Source organism: Copadichromis virginalis, linkage group LG13 (genome assembly GCF_057382275.1).
Source record: "Copadichromis virginalis isolate Kocher_CV1m ecotype Utaka linkage group LG13, C_Virginalis_male_GT1.1, whole genome shotgun sequence".
NCBI classification, from domain to species: Eukaryota; Metazoa; Chordata; class Actinopteri; order Cichliformes; family Cichlidae; genus Copadichromis; species Copadichromis virginalis.
In genome coordinates, this window is record NC_140630.1 from 25,147,405 (window position 1) to 25,172,855 (window position 25,451).

Sequence of the window (25,451 nt, forward strand, 5' to 3'; positions counted from 1 at the left end):
CCCAGAGCTCCGCGCTTGAGTCCATACCTTCCATCAGCCGTGACAGGAGCCAGGGGAAAGGGCTCTTTTAAATATTTAGAGTATACTATTTTTGTCATACATCTCTACTTTTTGCAGATCTTGGGGGGAAAAAGTCAGAAATAAAGTGCTCTACATTAAATAAAGTCTCTCCCCTTCCATTATCCAAGCCCTTCTGACATTGAAAGAGCAACAAAGCATCTGCTTTTCATTTGTATTCCTAATCTTATGATCCATATTCTTACTTGGGGCTTCATTTATAAATTAAGAGGCACCAGAAAACAGAGATGATGTTGTTATGGCAGGTCAGAAACGACAACAAGTCACAGGAATGCACTGAAAAATAAAATCTGCAGTGCCTGAAGAACAGGTGGAAAAAACAGACAAAAAAAACTGTCATCAAAAGCAAAATATTATTTATTTACATTTAGTAATCAGAGCATTCACAAATATCTCTTGAAGTCAGCGGGGGGGAGGCGTGAAGAAACAATTGTTTAGAACTTGTGGCAAGCCTCGACGGTGACAAAGCGAGAGAGCTGCTGTAGCTGTTTCTACAATCTGTATGATCCCAGTCGGCGCCTACCTCACAGACAAACACTGTGTTTCCTGTGGCTTCTTCACAACTGAGGACTCTCCATACCTTTTGATGTGATGCAGCAGGTGTTGAAAACGTGGAGTTTACTGCATTAGCAGTAACACAGCTTTGAGCGTGTGTAAAGAGGCTGCACTTTAACTCTTCCACCCGCAGTGATGACACTCGACGACCTCCTCTGTACCGTTAGCGACATTTTGACCACCATTAGAATAGTTTCGGGGTATTTCCGAGGGTAGCTACATAGGCAGAGACCGCCCTTACTGGCTTCAAGGGTTTCTCCAAGTAAGCTTTCAAGGGGCAAACAGTTAAAAAGAGATGCAGATCAATGACGCAATATCACACTGGACTGCAATTCATGCAAATTCATTGTGTGAATCTATAGCAGAAAATGCACTGATCGTCATTTTATCCCACTGATCTGATTAAAGTAAAAAAGTCCGACTTTGCTGCTTTCATTTATGAGATCAAGCTTGTTTATTCACACAGAGCTTGATGACGCTTTGAGATAAAGAAGATCAGTTACACTAGTTTATTCTGGATTTTAGCTTGTTGATTATGAGTATCATAATCTTACGTGTTAGGAAGGATTATGTATTAGACGCCCCTGAGCAGAAACCTGCCCAACGGTGCTCTGTAGTTCACGTATCAATTTGCTGTTTGCACTGATTTTTTTGTATCAATGTAAACAGCAATTTCTACTTATTAATATTCAGCTGGTATTATCTTATAAACAGAGCAGCAAAAGCCCTGATATCATTAAACTATCACATAGTACAAATACACACAGTAGGTCAGGCATTTTTTCTCATCTCATCTCAGAGGCGTCACGCTGAATGCTCCATATTGTGCACATTTTCAGCAAAAGCAAACAAGGACATTCCAGTTTCTCTAACCCCCTCATCGCTTCCCTTTCCAAAGTGGAATAGGTGTTATGCTATGTAATAGTGTAGCAGCCATTACGCTGAGAGCTGGTATAGTCTGAGCCGTCATCTGTCCTCATGACACTCAGGTTATGAGCGTGTGCAGAGTCTGATTGCGCTCCTTAATATGCAGCTCCAGTGCACTGAATTCCTAGGAATGAGAAAACAAATGGAAAACCAAAACACCTGCCTCGCTGGGACAAGAAAAGATATGCACTGCAAATGCGAGATAAGATCACACATAGACAGCTGGAAGCCAAATACATAATATCCATAGGACTGTAAGGATCACATGTGCAGATTCAGCCTGCTAAAGCTGCGGAGGCAAAGCAGATTTACTTTGTTTATATCTTTGGCCTGAAGGGTGGAACTAAGACTCCCTCTGCGAGGGCCGGTCACAGCAGCACAGTATGGCATCATAGAGTGGAATGAGAAATAGCTGGAGAATTCAATGCATCTGCTGCGTGGTGATTTCAAATCGATTACTGAGTTCTGTAGGGGGAGTTATCCAATTGCTGAAAAGTCCCCAAACAACCCACTCCAGTCACATCTAATAACAGGCCATTTGTATTGATCCTGTATATGGAGGTTTTGTCACCGCCTTTGAAAATCCGAACTTATCTGACTCCATGTGGACAACGATAAAATGAAAAAGATTATTTTTTTAAAGTTTGGAGAAACAGGAGCTATAGCATAGCATGTGGCGAAACTTACACACTCTGTTATACATGCTAGGCCCTTTAAGGGGAAAATATGCACACGAGGCCGTGGTTCGAGCTCTGCAAACAGGGACAAGCTTTGCTAAGCTTGTTACTATGCCTGTGTGAGGGACATGCACAAAGACTGACACACACACAGAGACGGTAAAAGGCTGTGTGCTCCGAAAGTCACTGTGCTGCATGGTCTGTTTATCTTTTACCAAGATGTTTCTCTTTGCTGAAACATTTTGGATTTTCAGCAGCCCCACTGCCACTCAATTTGGACTCTCAGAAATGTCAGCACTGAGAATTCTGCCAGTGTTGCACACGTTTGCTTCACCTGCACCGTGAGGTCTTTCATTTCTGTTGGGATTACACTTTGAAAGTAAAGATGGGCTAAATTGTTGTAATCGTGGGCCAACGGTAGTTTGAGGTATGCCCTTTTGAATTTACAATAATCATAAAAAAGCATTTAAAAGCATTTCTCATGGTGTTTGTTTGCCTTTTCAGCATATATGAGCAAGCAAATACTCGATCCTCTTTAAAAACCAAGCCATAGGATAAAGTTAATTTTCTAAATGACACATTAGACTGACACTGTGTAGTCATTTTCATAAATAAGTAAACAAATGAGCGAATCATTCAAACAGACAAAGCAACTGCATTAGATTAATCACAACGTCAAGCCATAAATTTGAGTCAGAAGTTGCAGATTCTGTGCCAGCAATTAGGCAGTGACAGATGAACCCTGTTTTAATTAAAGCGTTCACGTGTCCGCTCCTTTCCTTTCAGTGGAGGCGTGCGGTGTTATATTGCCAAGATTTCAAGAGCTCTCTAAAGTATGGCTGTACGGCTGACAGAAAAATCTTGCATTAGATTCCAAATGACTACAGATTGTTCAGCCCCAGCAAATTCAGCCCAAGAGCAAAATGTTTGATGTGAGAAGAAACCCACACGTTCAATCCTGGATCTGCAGGTAACTCTTACTCCTGTTTCTGTCAGAGTCTATATGTCTACGATCAGAACGAGAGAGCACAGGTTTGAGGCCTCCAAAGAAGGTGGCACGTGAAAACTGAACATTAGAGCGAAATGAAAATTTGCCAAATACGTATAAGCAGCCCAAAATGTTTGAATAATGTCCTCAGATGGACAAATCAAATATAGAGTTGTTCGACTACATGAATGGTGCACAGGCAGGACAAGAAAATCCTCAAATACCATTCAGCCGATGAAAATTTGTATGAAGGAGAGGTTAAAAATTCCAGCAACTAATGTTGGAGACTGTTGAACAGTTGTGCAAAAGAATACGATCATTTTTCTCTGCAAAACATCTTTTGATCATATTGATCTTATATACAGTATATATAAATTGCCCAAAAGGCCTGAAAAGTAAATGATTGCCTTTACAGAAAAGTAAAAACCTTTTTCACAGGCTAAGTGATACTTCATGTGTAAAATCTTCAGACTGACCTTTTTAGCACAAACCTAATTAGGTATAAACTGAAATAACTGGGGATTTAAAACAAGGCTTTATAGTCAATGGGAGGTCTACACAAAGGGACCTCAGAAATTTCAAAATTACAGACTAATTGCCACATGGTGAACTGAGCCTCAGGCAGCCCTGAGGATCATGGGCCGCAGGGTAGCTCCCCAATTTGCCTCCTCAGTAACCCAGTCCCGACTGTAGAGTCAGTCACTTTGTTTTTATTGGATCCGTACTTCTGATTTGTGGACAAATACTCTTGACAAGTATACTCACCAGCCACTTTAGTAGGTACACCTGTTCAGCTGTTACTTAAGGCAAATACATAATCAGCCAATAAGGGGGCAGCAACTCAGTGCATTTAGGCATGTGGTCAAGAAAACCTGCTGAAGTTACAGTTCACAGGAGCTCACCACTATTGGACTATAGAAGATTGGAAAAAACATTACATGATCTGATGAGTCTTGATATGAGAATTTGGCATAAACAACATGAAAGCATGGATCAGTCCTGTCTTATATCAATGGTTTTCTCTGGTTGTGTTGTACTGATGTGGGTTTGTTTTTTTTTTCCATGGGACGCTTTTGTCTCCTTAGTACCAACTGAGCATCTTTTAAACACCACAGCCTGAATATTGTTGCTGACCATGTACATCCCTTTATAACCATGACATACCCATCTTCTGATAGTTGCTTCGTGCAGGATAATGTGCCATGTCGCAAAGGAGCTGTTTATGTCCGACAAAATTTTCACGGATCGGCCTTTAAGGTGTCGTGGATAAATACAACAAAATAAAACCAGTAATGGTACCAAAAAAAACCAGGAGATTTATTCATAACACACAGGAAAAGACCCAGGGAAACTGAGTTAAATATAAAAACGATTAAAAAATAATAATAATGGATACTTTATTGATCCCCATGGGGAAATTACTTGTTTTTCTCTGCATTTGACCCATTCACTCAGTGAAGCAGTGGGCAGCCCACTAAGCAGGCGCCCGGGGAGCAGTGTGTAGGGACGGTACCTTGCTCAGGGGTACCTCAGGGTAGCCGTTAAGTGGATTCGAACCGCCGACCTTCCGATCATGGGGTGACCACTTTACCTACTGAGCTATCCCTGCCCAATATAACGATAAAACCCCTGAAAACCATACATTTCACATCGGAGTCTCAACTGTCGCGGCCCGGTACCAAACGACTCACGGACTGGTACCAGTCCATGGCCCGGGGGTTGGGGACCACTGCTCTACAACAAATCTCAATCCAATAGAGGACCTTTAGGTTGTGGTGGATCCAGAGACTCCCATCATGGATGCCTATGATGGCAAATTTACAGTAACAATGTGAAGCTATCAGTGTCTCCAGCACCTTGTTTATGCCATGAAGAATGAATGCAGTTCTGAAGGCATAAGGGAAGTCCAACCCCATACTAGCAAGGTGAAGCTAATGAAGTTGGTGGTGAGTCACAGCATTGGTGAAGCACTGGTAGAAGACATCACTATTTATGACCATCTTGAGAAAAAGTCTTTCTGCATTTCTAAGTTGAAGCTCACATAACCTCACAAAAAACTTTTCAACCTTTAAGAAACTGCTCTAATTACAAACCTTCATATAAAATAAATGCAAATGCAGTCTCAGTGACAGACATTTGGCCTCAAGTTCACACAAAGGAGTTCAATCAGCCAGTGGCTGCTCCGCAGGTCTGAGGCTTTCTCTTCAATAATAGATGATAGAAAGGTTCTGCTGGAGTGCTGGGAAGTGGGCTGGCAGATGGGGGTGTGCAGTATGGGGCTCAATAGGGGATGGTGTGTTGGTTTGTTAGATCCTATGGAAAGGTGCTGTGTATTTGATCTCATTCACACACACACACACACACGCAGAGAGGGGCAACAGTACAACACTAGTTCTTTGTTGCTGTCTTTTGTTTGTTTTTGGGGTTTTTTTGCTTTCTTAAATTATGTAATTTGAGGTCTTCCAACATTTTTACTGGATAAAAATGTATTTGTGATCTGCTCTGAAACTGTTTGAACAGCAGACATGCAATAATAAAACACTAGTATAGCGTGTGGGGTCCGTGTATTTCACACAGCTCTCTATAAACTGTTGTTACTTCTGCTACACTTCACTTTAATTCCTATAATCTGGTGCTTTCATTCACAGGGTTCTTTTGTTTTGCCATATTTGGCTCGAACAAAAGAACAGAAAAGTTTTTATCTTCAGCACCTCTTACGTCTTAGTTTTCAACTTTCTGTATTGACAAAAATGACACAGCAAATTGTTCTAAATAGAAGTGATGCATGCAGGGACAAATCATTGGCTTTTATTTATTTATTTCTTCTTTTCCATCTATTCATTTACGGAGTGAAATATCTGAACAACTTAGAGATTGAATGAATACCCAGGCAATTCTGCACTGGCATTTCACTTTGTGTGGTTCATGGTCCTTGGAGAACGAATCACACAGGTTTTTGGTGATGCTCGGACTTTTCATAGTCAAAAGAGATTCTCAGTACACCGGATCATTATCAAAGCGTTGTCGTGTCTGAGCAAAAGGCAGCCTGTGGGGCTGAATTGAAGGCAGCACAAAAGTGCCAAACAGCAGCATTTCCTTCACAGGCCATTGGAGGATAGTTTTTAAAGCAGCTAAATCACCACAGACGTCCATCCTGAAACTTTACAGCAGAAATAAACATGTTCACAGCCTGGTAGAAAAAAGTAAACCCCACCAGCAGGCGGCACAGGCACCCAGGTTTGTGAACACAATAACACAAGAAGGCAACGTAGAAGGCAACGTAGAAGGCCATAGATGTATCTACTAAAAATCTCAGAAAAGTTTAAATACCAGTGAAAAGGTCGAGTTTTCTAAAAATCTTCTTGAATAAGATAACTCGAGAAGATATAACCTAGGATTTTCAAATTGGTGCTATAAGCGTATCTATTAACAATCTTGGATTATTTAGAATCTTAGTGGTATCGACCTCTGAAGGAGATCAAAGGTCAAGTTTTCTTTAAATCTTGTGACTGTGATATTTCAAGAAAATTCACACCTTAAGTGTGTCTACTAGAAGGATGAGGGGTAGTACTGGCGGCCATTAGAATATCCACTATGTGATTAAGAACTTTCAGCTTTAATTTATTTAATAATTTTAATTATTAATGCAACTTGCTAACCAAACTAGCATGCTAGCTCTACGCTCTTTCTCCAAATATTGTCGTGTCTGATTTGATTAATTTGATTGATTTCAAATAAACCACTGGTGCAAACTAGCCCAAATTATTTATTGGCCAACTGATATTATCTGTATAGATATTAGCTATTTAGCTATCTTTGGTATCTTCATTTATAATGGCCAATGAATGAAAATGAAAACAGTCAAAGCAAACAGGTGAGAAACACAGCCATGAATGTTGATTTGCATTGTTTCTCCAACAGAGGGAACTCTGCAGCTTCCTTGCTGGCACCACACAACAGCTAGCTGATCTGAGTAGAATCAAGCAGAGGAAAAGCAAGTAAAGACACAACTATGCATAACAAATGTTTGGGATATGTGCTTATATATGGGAATGTTGTGCTTTAAAAACACCAAATATCATTACCATATTAGTCTCAAAAATCCCTTATCATCCAGGCTCTAGTGCAGATCAAAAGGTCACAAAGTAATGGATGCAGTCACAGTGGTTGCGTCTATCTTTTATGTGCCTTAGTACAGCCTCACAGGGCTGCTAGCATGACTGCAGACACTTAGTTCTGTTGAAATCATAGAATACATGTCAGCAGAAATCTTGGAGATATCAAAGAATTAATATCTGCTATACATAGGACTGCCTTTTTCAGAAAGCTCCATATTTTTGGACTTCCGCTTTGGGATGATTACCCAACTAGAAATATCAGGCTCTCTACTTATTTGACATGACCCCATTTACATTTGTGCATTATGCGACAGCTCCCAGGATATACAGAAGTCTAATCCCAGTTTATTCCCTTGTTGTTCCCCTGGTGGCTTGGATAATTCTCAGAGCAAGGACGAAAAAGAAGACGACACCAGCTCTGAGAATTATCCAAGTCGTCAGCTCTGATGAAGCCTGTATTGATTAAATAATTGGGGGATTTAAGGTGTTAATGGTTGCACGCATTTGTCAGATATTTGCTTTCTTATGTGACAGCGTGGTTAAATGGCATTTTGGGCGAATACCAGCTAAATGTACCAAACTGAATAAAGCCTTTAGTTTGTTTTTGCAGCTTTGTTGCTTTATCTGACATTTGACTCACTACCCATTATATTATTTGATAGGTGCATCTGTCAAACCATTCAGAATCTCCCACTTAGGAGATAAAGCCAAACAACCATTAACCATTTCTTATCCTCAAAGTATGGCCAGATAAATTCCCCATCTTCCCATCAGCTTTAGAACTGCAGTATGAAAGTTAATAACCGGAAAGTCATTGCTGGAATTCAGTGATATGTTTATGGTGATAAGGAGTTATGAAGATTGGTGTGAGAGGGTAAATGAGGTGACGGGAACTAAGCTGCTTTGTGACTACGCATTGGGCTGAGGAAGAAGCTGAGTCACTGAGGTGACAGTGTGTGGAAGAGATAATGAAAACTTCCGTAATATCTAAGAGGGAGAGAGAAGGACAATAAATCTGTAAGCTGTGACCCAAGATGTGATAACCCATTACCCACATAAAGATAACATCTGGTCCCCACACTCCTCCCTGGCATGAGATAACAGACCATTTTACATTTGAGTTTATTCTTTTCTAATCCCTCAGCATCGCCAGTAAAAGCCATCCTAGTAATCATCTGCACAGCCACACATAAACAAACTCCTAATCCTCTCCAACCCAGAACTTCTGAAAATTAATAAGGCTTGTTTAATGTGAGCGTTCAGGTCATTTTCGGTCATTTCAAACGGCTGGCGAACCGAGACGCTACTTCAAACCGGAGCTGACGTATCTCAAAGCAAATCTGGAAACCAAAACCTCACCTCCTCGTTGTTACTTTGACACCCTTTCCTCTGTATGTTTTGGTTAAAAAAAGTATAACTCTGGCTTAAAAAATACATTCTGATGAGTCCATTCAACATTTTGTGAGAATCTGAAATAGCTTTCTTTCTTTCGCAGCTCCCAACTCTGTACTTGTTTGCCTTATTTATACACTGCCTTCAGCAAGAACCTGAAGTTGAAGTCATTTTAAGCAGCAGTGTAGGTGCACACAGTAAAAACTCTGTCACAAGAAAAACATTCTTGAAGGTGAACTTTGCGAAAGTTTTGTTCCGTATTGTGAGCTTTTTATTTGTCAGAGCTAACCAAGTCAGCACAAAATAAATCGAGACGAGAACGGTTACCCTTGATGGGAGAAGAATCTAGCCTCCAGCTGGAAAGGCAGCAACCTTGCAGCTCCATTGTACCATGTGATGAATTTTGTGGGTGTCTCTATGAACAAATACACAACCTGTCATGATTAGGCTGTGTGCAGGCAGGATGAGGACCCAAACGCAAACTCAACTCAAAATACAGCTTTATTGCTGACAGAAGTTAAGGCGATACAAAATAATATGAAACAAAACTGGGAAGTCATAAAGGAACTGACTCACGAGGAACCACACGGAGGGGCGCACAGTCGTGAGGGAGAACACGACACTGAACTGAGGGAGTCGCGGACATAAATACACAGAGGGTTAACGAAGGAAGTGGGAGCACACGGGGAACACAGCTGACACAGATAATCGTAATGAGACAGGGCAGGAGTGAAGACAACATGACGCATACTGACAAGAGACTGTCAAAGTAAAACAGGAAGTACACAGAGGTTCAGACAGGAGGAGAGAGAGCACGGGGAGAACACAGACATAACGGGCTGGGGAAAACATGGAATAAAACACAAGGAGGGGAAACGAGGGCTCACAGATACATAGAGGGGCACACAGGGGGTAATCAAATAAGGAACATCTTAACAGAACAACCTACCAAGGCATAAATAAGGAAAAAATACAAAACACACGAAAACTAAGAATACTGGGCCAACCAGGACCATGACACAACCCACTCAAAATTGTACTGCTGAGGAGTTTTCAGTTCAGTTATGTGCAGGATTAACAGAATATGATTAAATAATAAATGCCTGGGACTCGTGCTTGACATACCCTGCTGCTTCAGATATTCTGTTTTCATATCTAGGTCAAACATCCCACTGAGAAGCTACCTAAGCTGTGGTTTCTGACAGATAGGGTTCTTTGATTTGTTTGGTCTGTTTGGTTCCTCCCTTTTCAGGTTTTTGCACTGTTCAACTTCCTGTCACAATATGTGCCAGTGCATGTGACTTCCAGATTAAACAACATACACAAAGAAAACCAGACTTTTTCTTATCAATTCCACAATAGCAACATATGCTGTCTTAAAATCGTATTCATGTTGTAGAAAAATAGAAAAAAATTCCACTTAATGTGATGCATGAAGTGCAGGGTTGCGTTAAAATTCTACTCAAGCCTGGGCAAAAATTAGCTTTGGGCACCATATATGTATTGACCACCTATACTCTCTTAGCATTATGTCTGTATTGTATTTCACCGGGGTTGAGTCGATGCTTCAAAATACCAAGGACCTGTCATTACTGTGAGGGTTGCCAGGGGAGTCGACCACTCCAGGAAGTCTTTGTGCACAGCCAAGAAATAGTTCCAGAACAAGAAACACTCAATAAAACTTTGTGTGGATTGAACCAACAGCAATAACATATAATGTGCAATGTCAAGTAAAAGCATTGCTTTGGCTGTGTGGTCCATTTTACTGTCTACTTTGACAGCTACGAGATATTTCTGCTGTTTATTTCCAGTTTTCTATGGCACACACCCTAAAACATAACTCTTATTTAAACATGTGCTTTTATTTTCCCTGGATCTAATGTGGAGGCTTACAGGTCACACACCGAAGCACAGCTTCACTTTGACGGCGTTTAGTTTTGACAGGGGTCAGGGAAAATGCTCCCGACATTTAAGGCTCGCCGACAAGATAAAGCAAGTACTGTTTTTCCGTTGTGGCCCTCGGGGTAGTGTTTGCAAAGTGATCCCTTCCCCATTTCTGTTCTGCTCTGTCTGTGAAATTCAGATATCCTAGTTTTTCCATGTTGCCTTAACCTGTCCACAGGCAGAGCGGTGAGAGACGTCAGTGACAGGTTAGGGCAACAGTGAGGTCAAAGCATGGCCTGCTGACATTCAGAAGGTACTGCATGCTTCCTGTCACAGCTCAGTGCCTGCTGAAGGACAACGTGAAGCAAGGACAAGCAGTGCAATAACAGCTTTATCTGGTAACAAGGACCAACATATTCTCTCGGAAACAGTGGCACTTTTATTTCATTACTGGCAGCTTGGATAAAGGGATCATATTTACAGCATCTCATCAGGCTTAATCACAGATATTTTCTTCTTGTGCCCATCCATCCTTTCTCCACAGTTCAATAAGAATGGACACATGATCAACTATTCGTTTAATAACACAGCAGTGTTAGTTATCGTCCTCTCTGTTGCTAAAATCTTAAAGCGTGAGTTCTCTGACCTACAAAGCCATGAACAAGGCACTCGTAACTGAGGACTGAACCCAAGTCTCTCTGATGATTTGTGATTTGTACAAAGCAAAGTAAATGTCTGCTGGTACTTAGCTTCTTCTTCTTCTGCCACAGTGGATCATCTGTATCCACCTCATCCTGTTTCTAGCTTCCTTTTATCTCGCACCAACCCTCTGCATGTCCTCCTTCACTACATCCATAAATCTCCACTCTGGTCTTCTTTCCCCCTTCCCTGGCTCTATCTTCAGAATATCCACTACCCCTCCTCTCCACATATCTAAGCCATCTGAACCTTGCGTCTCTTGGATTGTCTCCAAACTGCTCAACCTGAGCTGTCCCTCTGATGTACTTGTTTCTAATCTCGTCCATCCTAGTCATTCCCATCTTCAGCTCTGCCGCCTCCAGCTTAGTTTCCTGTCTCTTTGTCAATAACAGCGTGTCCAAACCATGCATCTTAGCAGGACTCATTGCTGTCTTGTAAATCTTCCCTTTCACTCTTGCCTCAACCCACACCACCTTGCATGCATGCTCTTTTTCACCTCTCCTTTTTACTGCCCCCTTCTTTGGGTGCATTTAAGCTTATCCACTTTCACTACCTCTAATCCTCTGCATGTTCACCTTTTCACCTTAGTCCCTCTCATTCACACACATGTATCCTGTCTTATCTACGGTACTTACATTTATGCCTTTTCTCTGCAGAGCATACCTCCACCTCTCCAGGCTCTCTTCTACCCTCATTTTAGATCACAGTGTCATCTGCAAATTCCTTCCGGACCTCATCTGTCATCCTGTCCAACAGTAAATAAGTAGGGGCTCAAAGTTGTTGTCTTGAGTAGTTAGAAAATCCCCTTCCTTATTTTTCTTTCTCAAAATAAGCTGCAGTTGTATTTTCAAGGATTTTATGTCTTAAATCTTTCGCTGTACTTTTGAAATAAGGTTTCCATGCAGTTGCTCTTTTTTAGACATATCAGACAGGCCATTGAAGTGTGTAGTTCGGAATGCATACTTTAAACAACTACAATTGAAATGCCGCTGTTCTCGGGGGGAATGTGCAAGAAAAATACATTTATTCTGAGTAAGTTGCCATCCCAGCATCACAAAGAAACTCTGTCTGCCATCACAGAAAATAGTCATACTGCACAGAAATTGATCTTAGATTAATCTTGACAGCTCAGCTTTTTGAATTGAAGTCTATCTTTGGATGGGCACGATAAACAATGTGCAAAGACACAAAAACACACACATATAAACAACACTGGCTGTGTTAACCGCATGTCGGACAGAGGGAGCGGTATAGCCTCTGTTAGCATCGCAGTTTGCATAAGGCATTTCAGGACTTGTTTTTTTCAGGGTTTGCTTCTTCTCATCAGATGGCTTCAGGGAGTGTTGTGATAGGCAGATACCTTTTTTATTTAACAGTAAAAAATAGATGAAGTTTGTTTTTGTTTTTTTTTTGGGGGGGGGGGGGGGGGGGGTTGTGTGATTGCAGTGCAAGTTCAAAGGACCAAGGAAGAGCAATCAAATGTACCCCGGGGCTGCCATTTTAGATATCTGGGTTAAAAACATGGAAAACACGCGCTAGCAATTCCAGCTACGATTCAAATGCAGAAAAATAATCAAGCGAAGCTTAAAAGGACTCGTTAGGAAATGTTTTCTCTGCGAGGAACATGTCGGCAAGCCGGGAGTTTCCCCCTGTGCCTCTTGTTTTACCCTGGGAAATATAAATGCAAAATGGTTCCTTTCAACAAAGGTTCCCATCTGAGCATATTAAGAAGAAAGGAGGAAGGAGAGCGAGATGGCAGGTGCATTTCCTGCTTCCACTTAAATGGTAATCTTAATGGCTGCAGAACATTTCCCCATGTGTTGGCCATTGTCCAGAGTTGCCCTTTGTAAGGCTACCTGGCTTCAGACCTTCAAGGCCCTCACGTGAGATGCTGCAGGTCTTAAGCACTCCTACAGGGCTTTTTGTCTTGCCTGCTTGTCTATGCAGCCGATATTGATGCAAATGGATTTTGTAGCTCTCTGCTTTCTTGTCTTTTTAGGCTCTATTGTCCACAGTGGAAACACAATATGTGTTGGGAGGGGGGGGGGGGGGGGGGGTCTGCTTGTGTATTCAGTGAAGCTACACTGGTAACCACTGAGAGACTTCATGTACTGCGAGTTTTGAAATGAGATTTAAAGCCGACACATGATGTCTCCCCTTATTTGCATATTAGTAAGATCCAGCAAGATCACGTTTTCATTTTCCCCTCGGCCAGCTCTCTTTGTTTATCATCTCCTACTATAACTCTGTTTCTTAAGTACACTGTTATCACTCTGAAGGAAAAAAATGGAGAAAAAAAATGACTTTATTCCACTCGAAATGTTAATGCGCCCTGCGTAAGGAGGGTTTCCATAAACAACCAGCACAAATGCATCTTGGCTAGATGGAATGGGAATGTCTCTGTTATTCATGTGCAAATACACAATAAATGTACCGAGTTGTTAGGAACCTCTATTCACAGATGCATTCTTGCCTTGGTTTATTTGTAAGATGATGAAGGGCTTGTGTTAAAGAATCTCATTTCACTCATAACCTCCAAATGGGATTTTCTTTTCAGTGATAAGTGGCAATATGAAGTATTGAATCTATCCCTTTTTTCGCTGGGTTGCAGTTTATTCACAACTGAAATTAAAATACATTTTTTGAGAGTATTTGAGACGTTCCAAAGATCTGTTTTGTAAATTTGATGCCATGTTCTCTTTTCCGAGGATGAGGATGCGTAACCCCTCAAAAAAAGCATCTACAATAGTGGTTTCATTACTGGATATCCATCTTTTATATATATATATATATATATATATATATATATATATACATATTATTTTGAAGCTGTTTTACAATGGGGCAAAAACACAGTAAAAAAAGGGGAAAAAAATTGGCATCACCCAAGGTCACATCTTTAAATCTTGGCTAATGTACCGATACAGCTTTTACTGTATATAATGGTACATACCGAGAGGGGAGGCAGATTTTAATGTTGTTGCAATACGTTTCCTAGCTACGTATAAGGTGACCTCTATAAATTTTACTTGGTGTTTGTTCACAGATCGACTGACCACGTTTCCCAGTAAACTCAATTCAGGATCTAAAGAAACAGCGATTCCTGTGATATACTCAATATAATTCAGAGGTCATACCAGAAGGGGCCACTTTTATACAGAGCCAGGTACAGTGTACAAAGAAATCAATATCTATACCACACCTAAAGCACATAGAAGAAAGTGAAGACAAAAGAGGTGTTTGTCAATTGTTATGTTCCAGTCTGACTCCCACATCGCTCTGGATTTATGCAAATCTGGTTTGAGGCTCTAACACTGTAAAAAAGGAAAATGCTTCTTTTCTTAATAAATGTAGAGGCTACTTTCCTCTTTCTTGTCGCTAATCCCTAAGCAAAGATCATAAGTGAAAGACAAGGCACAGCAACAAAGATCTTGGGAGCATATGGGAAATTAGAAGGGTGAAATGTAGATAATAATGTTAACGATGAAACATTCATTTGAGGTTCCTTTGAAGGATAATCAGTCAGTCACATACCTGCTCTACTGGGTTACACTCAGTCATAAGACTAGTCCAAATAAGTACCGTGAATAGCGTGACACTCCTAACTCCTACAGAGAGGTATTCACATCACATGCAGTCAGGCAGCTGGTTTTCAAAGAAGCATACTATAGTATGCTATAGTATGCTGCTAATGCTATAAGGACGTTCAACAGCCATTCAGCTGTATCACCTTGCGTTTTACCTGCTAAGACTAAATAACTCCTATTTTCATAAAGAAGAAAAAAAGATGGGAAATAGATTCAAAGTGGATTTTTGGAAATGTTGATTTAAATGAGCTTTGCCACTCAGGTTTAAATTCCTCTGGTGCTTTAGTTTATTTTTTTAGGGATTTTTTTTGTGTGTGTGTGTTTTTCTTCTTGCTGTTGACAGATTTCAGTCATATTTTCTCATTTGTTTTCAGACTCGATGGGCTTCAGTTTCATCCCCCTTACAGATGCTTGCAGCACACAAACTCAAACCAAGCACAGGATTCGTGATAATACCTGAGATCAATCAAAAATTCTGGAAATTGTACGTCAATTGTGCTTGAACAGACGATGTAATCCAAGAAAATAATATCGTTAATGTGCTGGGATTGCAAAACCTTAATTAGATCAGCAGCTTATCTGCAGCTGTTAGTGTTTTGAAGTGTTATTAGTAGCGAGAGGTGTACAGAGAGCTCATGAAGACGAAAGAGATACGCTTTGGCTTTATCTGCTCTATACACTGTGTCAGGCCATGCGATAATGTTTTCAGCAGATTACAAATAGACAAGGTCTTTAAATTGGGCCCGACTACTCACCAAAGACCAATCACCGCGAGCCGACACCGGAGCCGGCTGTAATATGTGTGTGAAATGAGAACCATCACAGTAACGCTGTGCACGGCTTCCCTGATGAACGAGACCCCCTTTAAACTAATGTTAAATGGGCTGGCTTTGATAGAGCAGAAAGTTAACCCTTTTTTCCTCTGCAGACCTTTACACCGAGCACTTCAATGAAAGCACAGATAGCAAACTCGGTTAAAACCAACCTTTTTTTAAGATCCTTTCTGTTTTTAAACGGTACAAAACACCTCTGAAATGTGCAATTAAAATTAGAAAAGATGGAGCTCTTTTCATCTGTCTCTTTTGATTGTGTCCACTTAACATCTTTATATGCACAAACTATAAAGTGTGTAGGAAGGCAGATGCTGACTCTGCCTCCAGAGGCACAAACTCAAATAAACACTCTTTGCTGCAGGTATCATGCTGCTCCCACGCAGTATGTTGTGCTGCAAATGAGTATCCATACTCTTCCGCAGCACCACGCCACTGCGCACCTCGGGGGTCAGCATATGGCTGGCAAGAATTTATTCTATGCCCCTCAGCGGGCCCTAAACACTTCTAATTAATGCACCAATATGGTCCAAATTTTACTGCATACAGGCACCCACTTGTGAACAGATTGACAGTGCTAATATATTCTCTCTCTCTCTCTTCTGGAACAATAGCCACATTATCAGATTTGATTCATTTGCATTGTATAGCCAAACTGCAGTGAGATTGTTGGAGATATTTAGCTTACTTCCTATTAACCTCCTATTCATTAGACAGAAAAACAGCAACAACAACAAAACAAACTGCTGGCTCCCATTTCTTGGAGAGAGATACAAAGTTTCCTACAAGTCTTGATAACTTTACAAGTTTTTGCAAACACTAGGAAGAAAAGAAAAAAAAGACTGATGCCCTTGAAGTTCTAAATTTAAGCTGGAACATGTGTGACTGGAGCCTGCGCAGTGATTGAGGCGAGTGCTGTTTTTAGCTTCTAATGAAAGGCTTGTTCATTAAAAATGCCTGACTTTGATGGTGTGGAGGTGGTACGCAAACAATGTCACAAGTCTAGAACAATAGCTCACACACCTAAAAATAAAGATGTGCTTGGAAACATGCCTTTGCTTTTTATCACTCTGGAATTATGAAAGATGTGTGGTTTTTATTCAAGGAATAAATCAGTGTTACCTAAGAGACAACACGTTGTTCACTGCCTACAGTATAGTGGTGACGTCAGAGAGGTGCATTGCTATGTTCACTTTCCTGTCTTTGCTAAAGCCTGTCAGCTGTCAGTGCACTGCAGGATCTCTCCTTTCCCAGATAGTTGTTCTCCTGATATTAAAAGCGGAACAATTTCTTTAATTTTGAGGCCGTACGGCTGTCACTGATCAGGTGTTTATGTGACAGTCTAATGGCTGAGTATTGTAATTCTTGTTGCTGTAACTCAATAAAGGTGAGAGGCTTGGTAATAAAGTGTCAGACTGTCGTGTTGTGGAAACATCAGCAGTGTCACAGTGTCAGAATATATGCATCCACCCACTCACACTTATAGGAGGAGGAGGTTCAATCGAGAGAGCGAGACAAAAAGAAGAAGAGGAGAAAAAGGCGCAGCTTTCTTGTAATATTGATCCATAAATGCAGAAAGTGCGCCATCTATTGGGTGAATTTCAACTTGCAACCATAGCTTTTTAAAGTGTCCAGATTTTTGCTGGATGTAGAGCTATTTTCAAACACTAGGTGGCGATGCACTCATTCAGTAATGCATTTTTATACTAAATAGCTTACTAGTTTTCCTTCTTTTTATTCGGATTTCTATACGCACACTGCCTTAGGGTGGAAGATTAATTCTACACTGTTTTATTGTAATTGATCAGGATTTTGACATGTGAACCATAACATATTTGACACTGTTTTATGTTTGCTACCCTCAGTCAGAGATGTGTCTACTGTCAGGTGTGATAAGGTTAGGTTTGCAGGCAATAAAGAAGAAGTTCTTTCATTAAAAAAATTCACATTTGTTTATCTGTGCGAGCTCTGACAGTGACTCATTGTTGTAGTGAAAGACTGGAAAAAAACTCTATGAAAAGTAATTAAAGCCAAGGTGAATACGCCAGCAATGATCGATCAGGAAATCCAGAATGACGTGTTAATATTACAAAAGACCACAGAATATTTCAAAATAGAGAAAGGTTTGACAAATGGAGTGTGTGTGTGTGTGTGTGTGTGTGTGTGTGTGTGTGTGTGTGTGTGTGTGTGTGTGTGTGTGTGTGTGTGTGTGTTTTCCCGGTGCTTTAAACAGGCTGTCACACTCGTTACCCAACCCTCCTGAGCATGTTATGTCAAGTCAGGTTTCTAGAGTCTTTAGTCACAGTTACACTCAATGCGTTTCCCAACAACTGCCTTATGAGAACATTAACTGAATCAGGTATCATGCACCAGGTGTTATTATGCAATAACTGACTCACGGTAAAGACTGATGATAAATCTTGAATAACATTTCAACAGTTATTTGAGGAGGAAAAAATATGCACCTGAAAGTGGGCAGATTTTGAATTAAAATTTGAGTACTGAAGATAACTGAAAAGATTTGGTTTGTGTCATTGACGCGCAGTGCTTTGATATTAGTAAACAATTTAAACACATTCACATGAAAATAAAAATAAAAAACAAACCTAATCAGTTTTGGTGGTATTTAGGCTGTCACCTGCTTAGATTCCGTAGATATTAAATGAGGTAAAAGGCTATTACCTAGCTGAATGTTTATTTTGATCTTTATTTTAACTCATTATTTGCACTTTTTTTGAAAATGTAAAAGAATAGATAAATAAAGGACAGTAACGAACTGGATTAAATGAAAGGATAAAAAGACTAAAAAGTCCAGGCTGAACTTTTAATGTAGGCCAGCACTTTTACCCAGCTAAATGGAAATACTAATTAAATTTCACCTAAAACAAGGCCAGAGATAGATTAGTATTTTTATGACGTGTATTTTTTTAATGTATCTATCGTGTGTATGCTAAATTTCAGTTTAATAGTAAGCATGTCCCACCCTGGACGCAGCGACGTGCTCTATCAGTGGTAACAGGCCCCGCCCCGACTATCAGCATCTCCAGTCAGTGAGGAGCAGCTGGGAGTCAGTGTGGAGGAGCAGGAGCAGGTAGCAACGGAGTTCAGCGGCTCCCGCGTTCGTCCGACACTTAGCTAGGGCTGCTCCCCAAGCAGTGGTGGTGATGATGGCGGCGGCTGTAGAGAGAGGGGGCGTCCGTGCCGCTTTCCTGAACCCGAGCAGCGGTGGCGGTGGTGGACCAGCGCCGACGAGCCTCCCGACCGGAGCGTTGGCCGGGGCTGTGGTCCTAGGCTCGGGCTCCGGCAGCATGCCTGTGCCCATGAACCTTTTTGCGACTTGGGAGATAGACCGATCATCTCCAAGCTGCGTCCCGAGGTAACGTTAACATTGGCATGTTAGCGTGAAAATACCACAAATCACAATGTTTGCAAGCCTCCATAACGTTGAATAAATCTTTGGCTAACGTTTGCTTTAACAACGCCCTCGCTGAGTGGAACGTTAGGCAGGACGGACGAGTTGCCTCACATTTCCAAAACACTGTTGGGGAGCTAACTGTCAAGCTAACTAGCAAGGTGGCTAATGCTAAAGCTACCTAGCAAATGTTTTGAAGTTACTATAATGTTTTGTGCTAAATGCACATTTGTTTTGCCACGTTAAGGTGCAGTGCGCCAAAAGTACCAATGTTAAAATTTCCATTTGTATCTTAATAGCTTAGACGAATTAACAAGCCTGTAATAATTTATTAACACTCGGTGTTTTTAATGTATTTCGACCGTTATAACTGGCTAACAAAAGTTCAGCTAACCAGTTCATCTGTTAGACGGATTCTACTAGGTTTCCTTTATGTTCTTTTTATGGTGATGAAGCTTTGCACATAATAAATGTCCGGATAGGCCTGTAGTTGATTAGGTATAAGGAATGCTTGCCACCCAATAGCGGCATAACTATCTATAAATACAGTGGCATGGATGCCGTTCGTCTCATAAGCAACAGACATCCTTTTTATCCTTTTGCAGCCCTATGTGTCATGAGCTGCCTGACCAAACGAGCAGTTTTGCAGCTGCCTGGCGATTTGAAATTCCCAGAATTTTTAAGTTCTTATGCTGTGGGTTGTGTTGTGATTACGTCTCTATAGATCGGAGTCGACTACCCCGTTATAGACAGCAATAAACAATCACAAACAAAGCGACTCACAGTAATGACGAAACAGCGGATATGACAAGAAATTAAATACTTTTGATTGTCTAATGTTATTGTTTTCCTGTTGCGTTATCAGTTATCTGCGACACTTTGCTTAGTATTCTTCAGCAGTGAGCAGGCATTGGTGCCACCTGACCAGAAACCTCTCGGGAGCTGTGGGCACATTAATCAGCTTTGACCTAGATCTGTTCCACTCATTGGGATAGAAGTGGGCTTGGAGGGGAGGGTTTCCTCTACAGTCAATGTGCCGTATGTGTGTATATGTGCCTGTGTCTCTATAGTGCCTGCATGAGCATGTATGTACGAACGGAATCATTGCATGTGGGAAAATTCCTGATCTTTCAGATCCCTGTGTGAATGTTGAATATTGTTCTGTTTGGCTGTGATGGTTCAAACGATTTAAAGCCAGCTTGAATGAGAATGAATCGTCTTTGAAGTGACAGCACTGCTTTTAGATTATACAGCTCCCTGCCCTTTTTCATTGTAGTCCTGTTTCTGAAAATGTGATTTCACTATTTATTTAGTTGCTGGACAGGCCACAGCAAATGCTGCACAGTGACTAATGCATGAGATTATTTTGGATAGTTGTATCTGTTAAGTTTTAAGACTGGATTGCAGAAAACAGCATGTTGTGCATTCATACAACATGCCATACTATGTACATTGATTTCCTACGTCTGTCATTACACTGTTCTCTGAAGTGGATGATGTACAAGGCACTGTATCCGAGATGAATATGGGTGAGGATCACAATGAATTATTAATGAGTTTTACAGTGAAGGTACACTGTTACTCGACCCACAGCTTTCTTGTTGATGAATGGGATACTTTGTTAGATCTGATATGTATGGAGAAGAACTTATTAGGCATATTAATTCATGACACAATTATTTATTCAGCCTGAAAAGCCTTATTGTAATTATTGTTATATGCGGTGGCTTTGAGGTATAGTGCTCACAGGCTATTCTGCTAGTGTAAGCTAGTGTGAAAAGTCCTGTATGAAGCCCAACCCAAGGCTTGTTTTGGGGATTCTGCCTTGGCATTCTTTCAGGGGCTGGGCCATGTTGTGTGCAGCTGTTTGCTCTTCAACTGGCCTTTAGCAAATGTGGGTGTCCAGCTAAGTGGCACGGTTTCAGATGAGGCCACGGGGCTGTTACCAGCTGAGTGTTTTTTATTGTGGTACTCCAAAACATCACGCACAGCTGTTGTTTTGTAATAATTACAACATGGTAAATAATCCTAAGCCCTTCAGCTCCATTGAAAGCCATGCTCAGGAAAGGATGTTTTTGTCAGAATGGAAAACATGTTGTTAGCTTTTATATGCTATTATATTAGCACAGATTTATGGTTTCTAACTGTGGAGCTGGATGAAACAAAATTCATATTTTAGAATCTTGCGCTTGTTAAATTCTGGGTATATCCAAATGCAAATAGAGTTTTATTGCAGTGCACCATACAGTATTCTGGCTCCTACCTGTTGGACGTAGTGTTGTGACAGCTCCATCCTTAACAGGCTTGTTGGAATAGTTAGAGAAGCATTGTTTTGATTCCAGCATTGCCATGCCTGCCAGTCAGCCACCCTCCAGTGAAATACAGCGTGCTGTTCATATTGCAGGTTATTTCTTATAAGCTGATAATTTTTCCCCTTGTTTTTCTTGTTTTTATTATTATTGCAGTGGAGGGGGGAAGTGCAGAAGTCTCACCTGTTTTCCCCTCTTAAAAGAATAGACAACTGCTTTGCTGATGTTGCAGATTTACCAAAGACAGCTGAGGGACATAATACCCACATTATTCATCTTCATGTAACCTGCTTACTGGACACATTTAAGTGTCTCATTGATATTTTGGGAAATTGTGCTGAATATAAAGTTATGCATGTAAAACTAAGCTTTTAAAAAACTGGGGTATTTTTGTACTAGAGTAGATTTAAAAATAATTTAGTCAGTGCTCTGCATGGTGGATGATGTGCTTTCTTAGCTGTTTTGACCCTAACAGTTTTGGTAGAGTGGTTTTATTTTTACCAATCCTTTCCCCTTTATTTAAGCATACGAGAATAATAAAGAGACAGGTGTAGCTGCGGTTACACAGCAGAACTAAAGAAGTTTAGTGGCCTGTTCAAAAATCCAGCTGAGCTGTCTACAGGCAAGAATTTGTTGAGGTAATGATGTGGTATTTGCAGGAATGGCACTAATGCGACGGTCAAAATATGGTCCTGTGTTTATCTTATTTTGATAAAGAATTTTCAGCAGGATGAGAGCATTGGCTTCTTGCCAAGTTCAAAATAGAGGACTTTTTCATAAACATCTGCACTGATAAAACCCTAAAAGAGCTGAAAATATACTACCTGAGACTAAACCAAGCCCAGACATTATTTGAAAAGTGGCACCTAGCTCAAATCTGTTGCAACATCATCTCTACACACGAACAAGCAGCGTGCTAATGTGTCCATAAAAGCTCTCCAACCTCCATTGTGTCCAAAGCTTTAGGTGCATTATGAAGCTATAACTAACTTACTTTCAAGCTGACAATTTGTCTGCTTTCAGAGTAAACATCATCCTCTTTGGGTTGCTAAATGGAAAATGTTTTGTAGATCTGAAAATGTTGGCGTGCCCTTGATTTTCTTTTTTAAATCCTCTGTGTATAAAGATCCCTCTATTACATTTCTCTGGACTCAGAGAAGTGAATACATCTCAGTTAGCTCGCAAGCTACGAAAAAACGTCTTCCTCTTCCCGTCTGATGTTTATCTCTGCCGAGTAGTGCGTCCTTCTTTCTGTCTGTGTGATTCATGTGAGTCCCAAGATGGCTTTACTCTCTCATGAGCGGCAGAGCCTTATCTTGATAGTAATTGAGTGTACTTTGCAGACTCTGGTCATATGTTTGTATCTTCTGCCTCAATCTGTAGTGTATCAAACAGATTTGTGTTGTGTATGGCAGATATAGATGATAAACGAAAACAAACCCGGGCTCAAGTAGAGCAACGTTATTGTGTCATATTTGTTCTGGGTCAGCAGAGATGAAGCCATCAGCAAGACATTTTTTACTTATCCCTTATGCCTTTATGCTGTGATGCATAAGGGATATGTAAAAATATCCCTCATGCATAACTTAGCGTGCAGTTTCTAGTATCATCCATGGCCTTAATCTCTTAGATTTATTTTCGAGTTTTCTATAAATTCAGTGATTAACCCTTTGCTGAGACCATTAAATCTGGGTACAAGTAAAGAACGCCTGACTGTCAGATAATATGATCTAAATTCACCCTTTCACCTCCTCAATAAGTGTTTCATCTCAAGGCATGGGTATTGTTTCTCTTAGCAGGGGAGCTGCTGTAATCTGATTTCATAACAGGAAAAGAGGAGCTAGTAATCTCATGCTGCACACACACTGTCTGCTTAATCCTCTGCTTCCTTTTGGAATCATATACATCAGCCGCCTCCAGTGCCCTTCAGGATTGTGACACAGTCGCCACATCTGTTTGCACCATGTTTACAATCGTTGTTTGACACCTGATGCTAAATGTTCATATTTGATATGGTATTTTGAATGATGTAAATGAAGCAAGCTTTTAGGCTGAGGAATCATCCCCAAAGAGCATGTTGTTAATGCTCTGTTACAGAAGCAACATTTGACTTCATGGCATGATACTTGGCAAGATGCCCATGCAAACTATAAACAACTCAGAACAAAGGTGCATTTAGAGGGATGACAGCTCCATTTTTAAAGCAGATACTGAAAGTGACAATATTGCAAATGTAACTGGATCGTGACGTTTTTATTTTTCTTGTTAGAGAAATAAGAATCCATAATGTGGCTTTCTTTTAAGACATGTTTCATATTTTAGTCACATTAATAGTTAAACTAGTTCCCTTTTGTTTTATCATGTCTTCAAATAAGATTTCAACTTGGCTCCATGCTGTCCATGCTGTTCACACACTTTGCTGACAGAAGACCAATCAGCACCTTCACGCCCCTCTTTTTCGTGCTTACTCCCACTGCTTGATATGTGTCAAAATTCTCTTGGTTTCCTTCCCTGCTTTCCTGGAGGAGGAGGAATTTCCTTGGGAAACATTCCACATTCCTGGCAACTAGAGAGCTGCTGGTGCAACTGAAATCAGCCTCCTTCAGTCTGGTTTCAGTACCCTTCTCCCTTCCGTTGTTGACTAACAACCTGCTCTCTGGAACGGAGCCAGGATTTGAGCTGTGGATTGTCCACTCTATTGAAAAGTTTTGCTGAATTGGCCCTGAGCTTTATGGTGATCAGGCATGCACTGAATGCTCATGTTGAATGTCTCACAAAGGGAAGAAAGGTTTGTTTCCCCCTGCGTGGACCTCAGTATGGGAGCGAGGCCAGATTCTTCTGTGGGCGGATACTGGGGTCTCTGCTAGTGAAGAGATCCAGCTTCCTGAGCCAGCAAGCGAGGCGAGGAAAGTGTCCTCTGATACAGGGAGGATCCTGTCAAAATAAGCACACTGGGGACAGCGTCTCTCAACTCATATTTTCTCTCTTGTTCTTGCACTGTTTATTTCCCACCTCTCCCAGTGAGGCATTTCCTGAGCTGTATATGCCAGCAGCAACACAGACACCATTATTTCAGACACAAAACATTTATGATGTTGATGAATGAGAAAACATGACAGACCGTTTTAAAACATGAAGATTTGTCATCATGGCAGTCTGAAATCCTGTACTACATTTCTAGCAGAGTCTTCTCTTGTAAACAAACACAGACTGGCAGTGCAGTTATATTTATCCTTCGTCAAATCACTTTACCTTAACTGTCAGCCATACTCAAAGAACATTTCTTTCATCTTACTGAGTCTCATAAATAGAAGATTTTTTTTCCTTGTTTTGGCTAACAGCCCCAGAAAAGAATCAGCATCTTTGCCTTTTCTGTCTGGATGAGGACATAACAGTCCCTGGAGTGAGAAATCTCCGATAACATGGAGTTGGATGCCCTGCTTGCTTGCTCGTCTAATCACAGATTAAGGAGTCTGAACTGTCTGGATTCCAGTTTCTGTCCATGCGCCTTTGATCAGTTGACCCACACTGCAGTTGTGCCACCTTCTCTTTTTCTGTGCATTAAATTCAAGCAGCTTTATTTTAACAAAGAATTAAGTTAGATCTGCACTGAGGTGAAATTAAATTAAATATGAACACTTACTTGGTTAAGGACAAAAAATTGGATGTTACTGTTTTAAATCTAGGTGCCGCAAAGCATTGCACATGAGAATTTTGTATTACATAGTCTAAGATTAATGTTAAAAAGATGGATCGTTAACATAGATCCAACATCTCCCATCTTCATCTCACAAACTGCATTAATTAACGATTCACGGTATAAAAATGGGCATTTTTCATACTGCGTTCACATGCTTATCTGTGGTAATGGAAAAATGACTGTGCTTGTTACTTGGCAGCAAACAGCGTCAGCCTAATTGGCCTCACCTCTCTATTTTTACTCACCTTGCTATCACTGGTGTTAAAATTACTGCTGAACTGATAAAAAGGAAAAA

At 40.8% G+C, this 25,451-nt stretch overlaps 1 protein-coding gene across 3 annotated transcripts in view; it reads left to right on the plus strand.

Moving 5' to 3' along the window:
* The first annotated feature begins 18,762 nt into the window (after window positions 1–18,762).
* LOC146695770 (phosphofurin acidic cluster sorting protein 2-like) overlaps window positions 18,763–25,451 on the plus strand; it is a 47,355-nt gene continuing 40,666 nt past the window's right edge. For all 3 annotated transcript variants that reach the window (XM_085478176.1, XM_085478178.1, XM_085478179.1), the window contains exon 1: window positions 18,763–19,111. In XM_085478176.1, coding sequence (XP_085334302.1) covers window positions 18,900–19,111 — 212 coding nt within the window. In that variant the 5' untranslated portion in view covers window positions 18,763–18,899. The remainder of the gene's footprint in view (window positions 19,112–25,451) is intronic.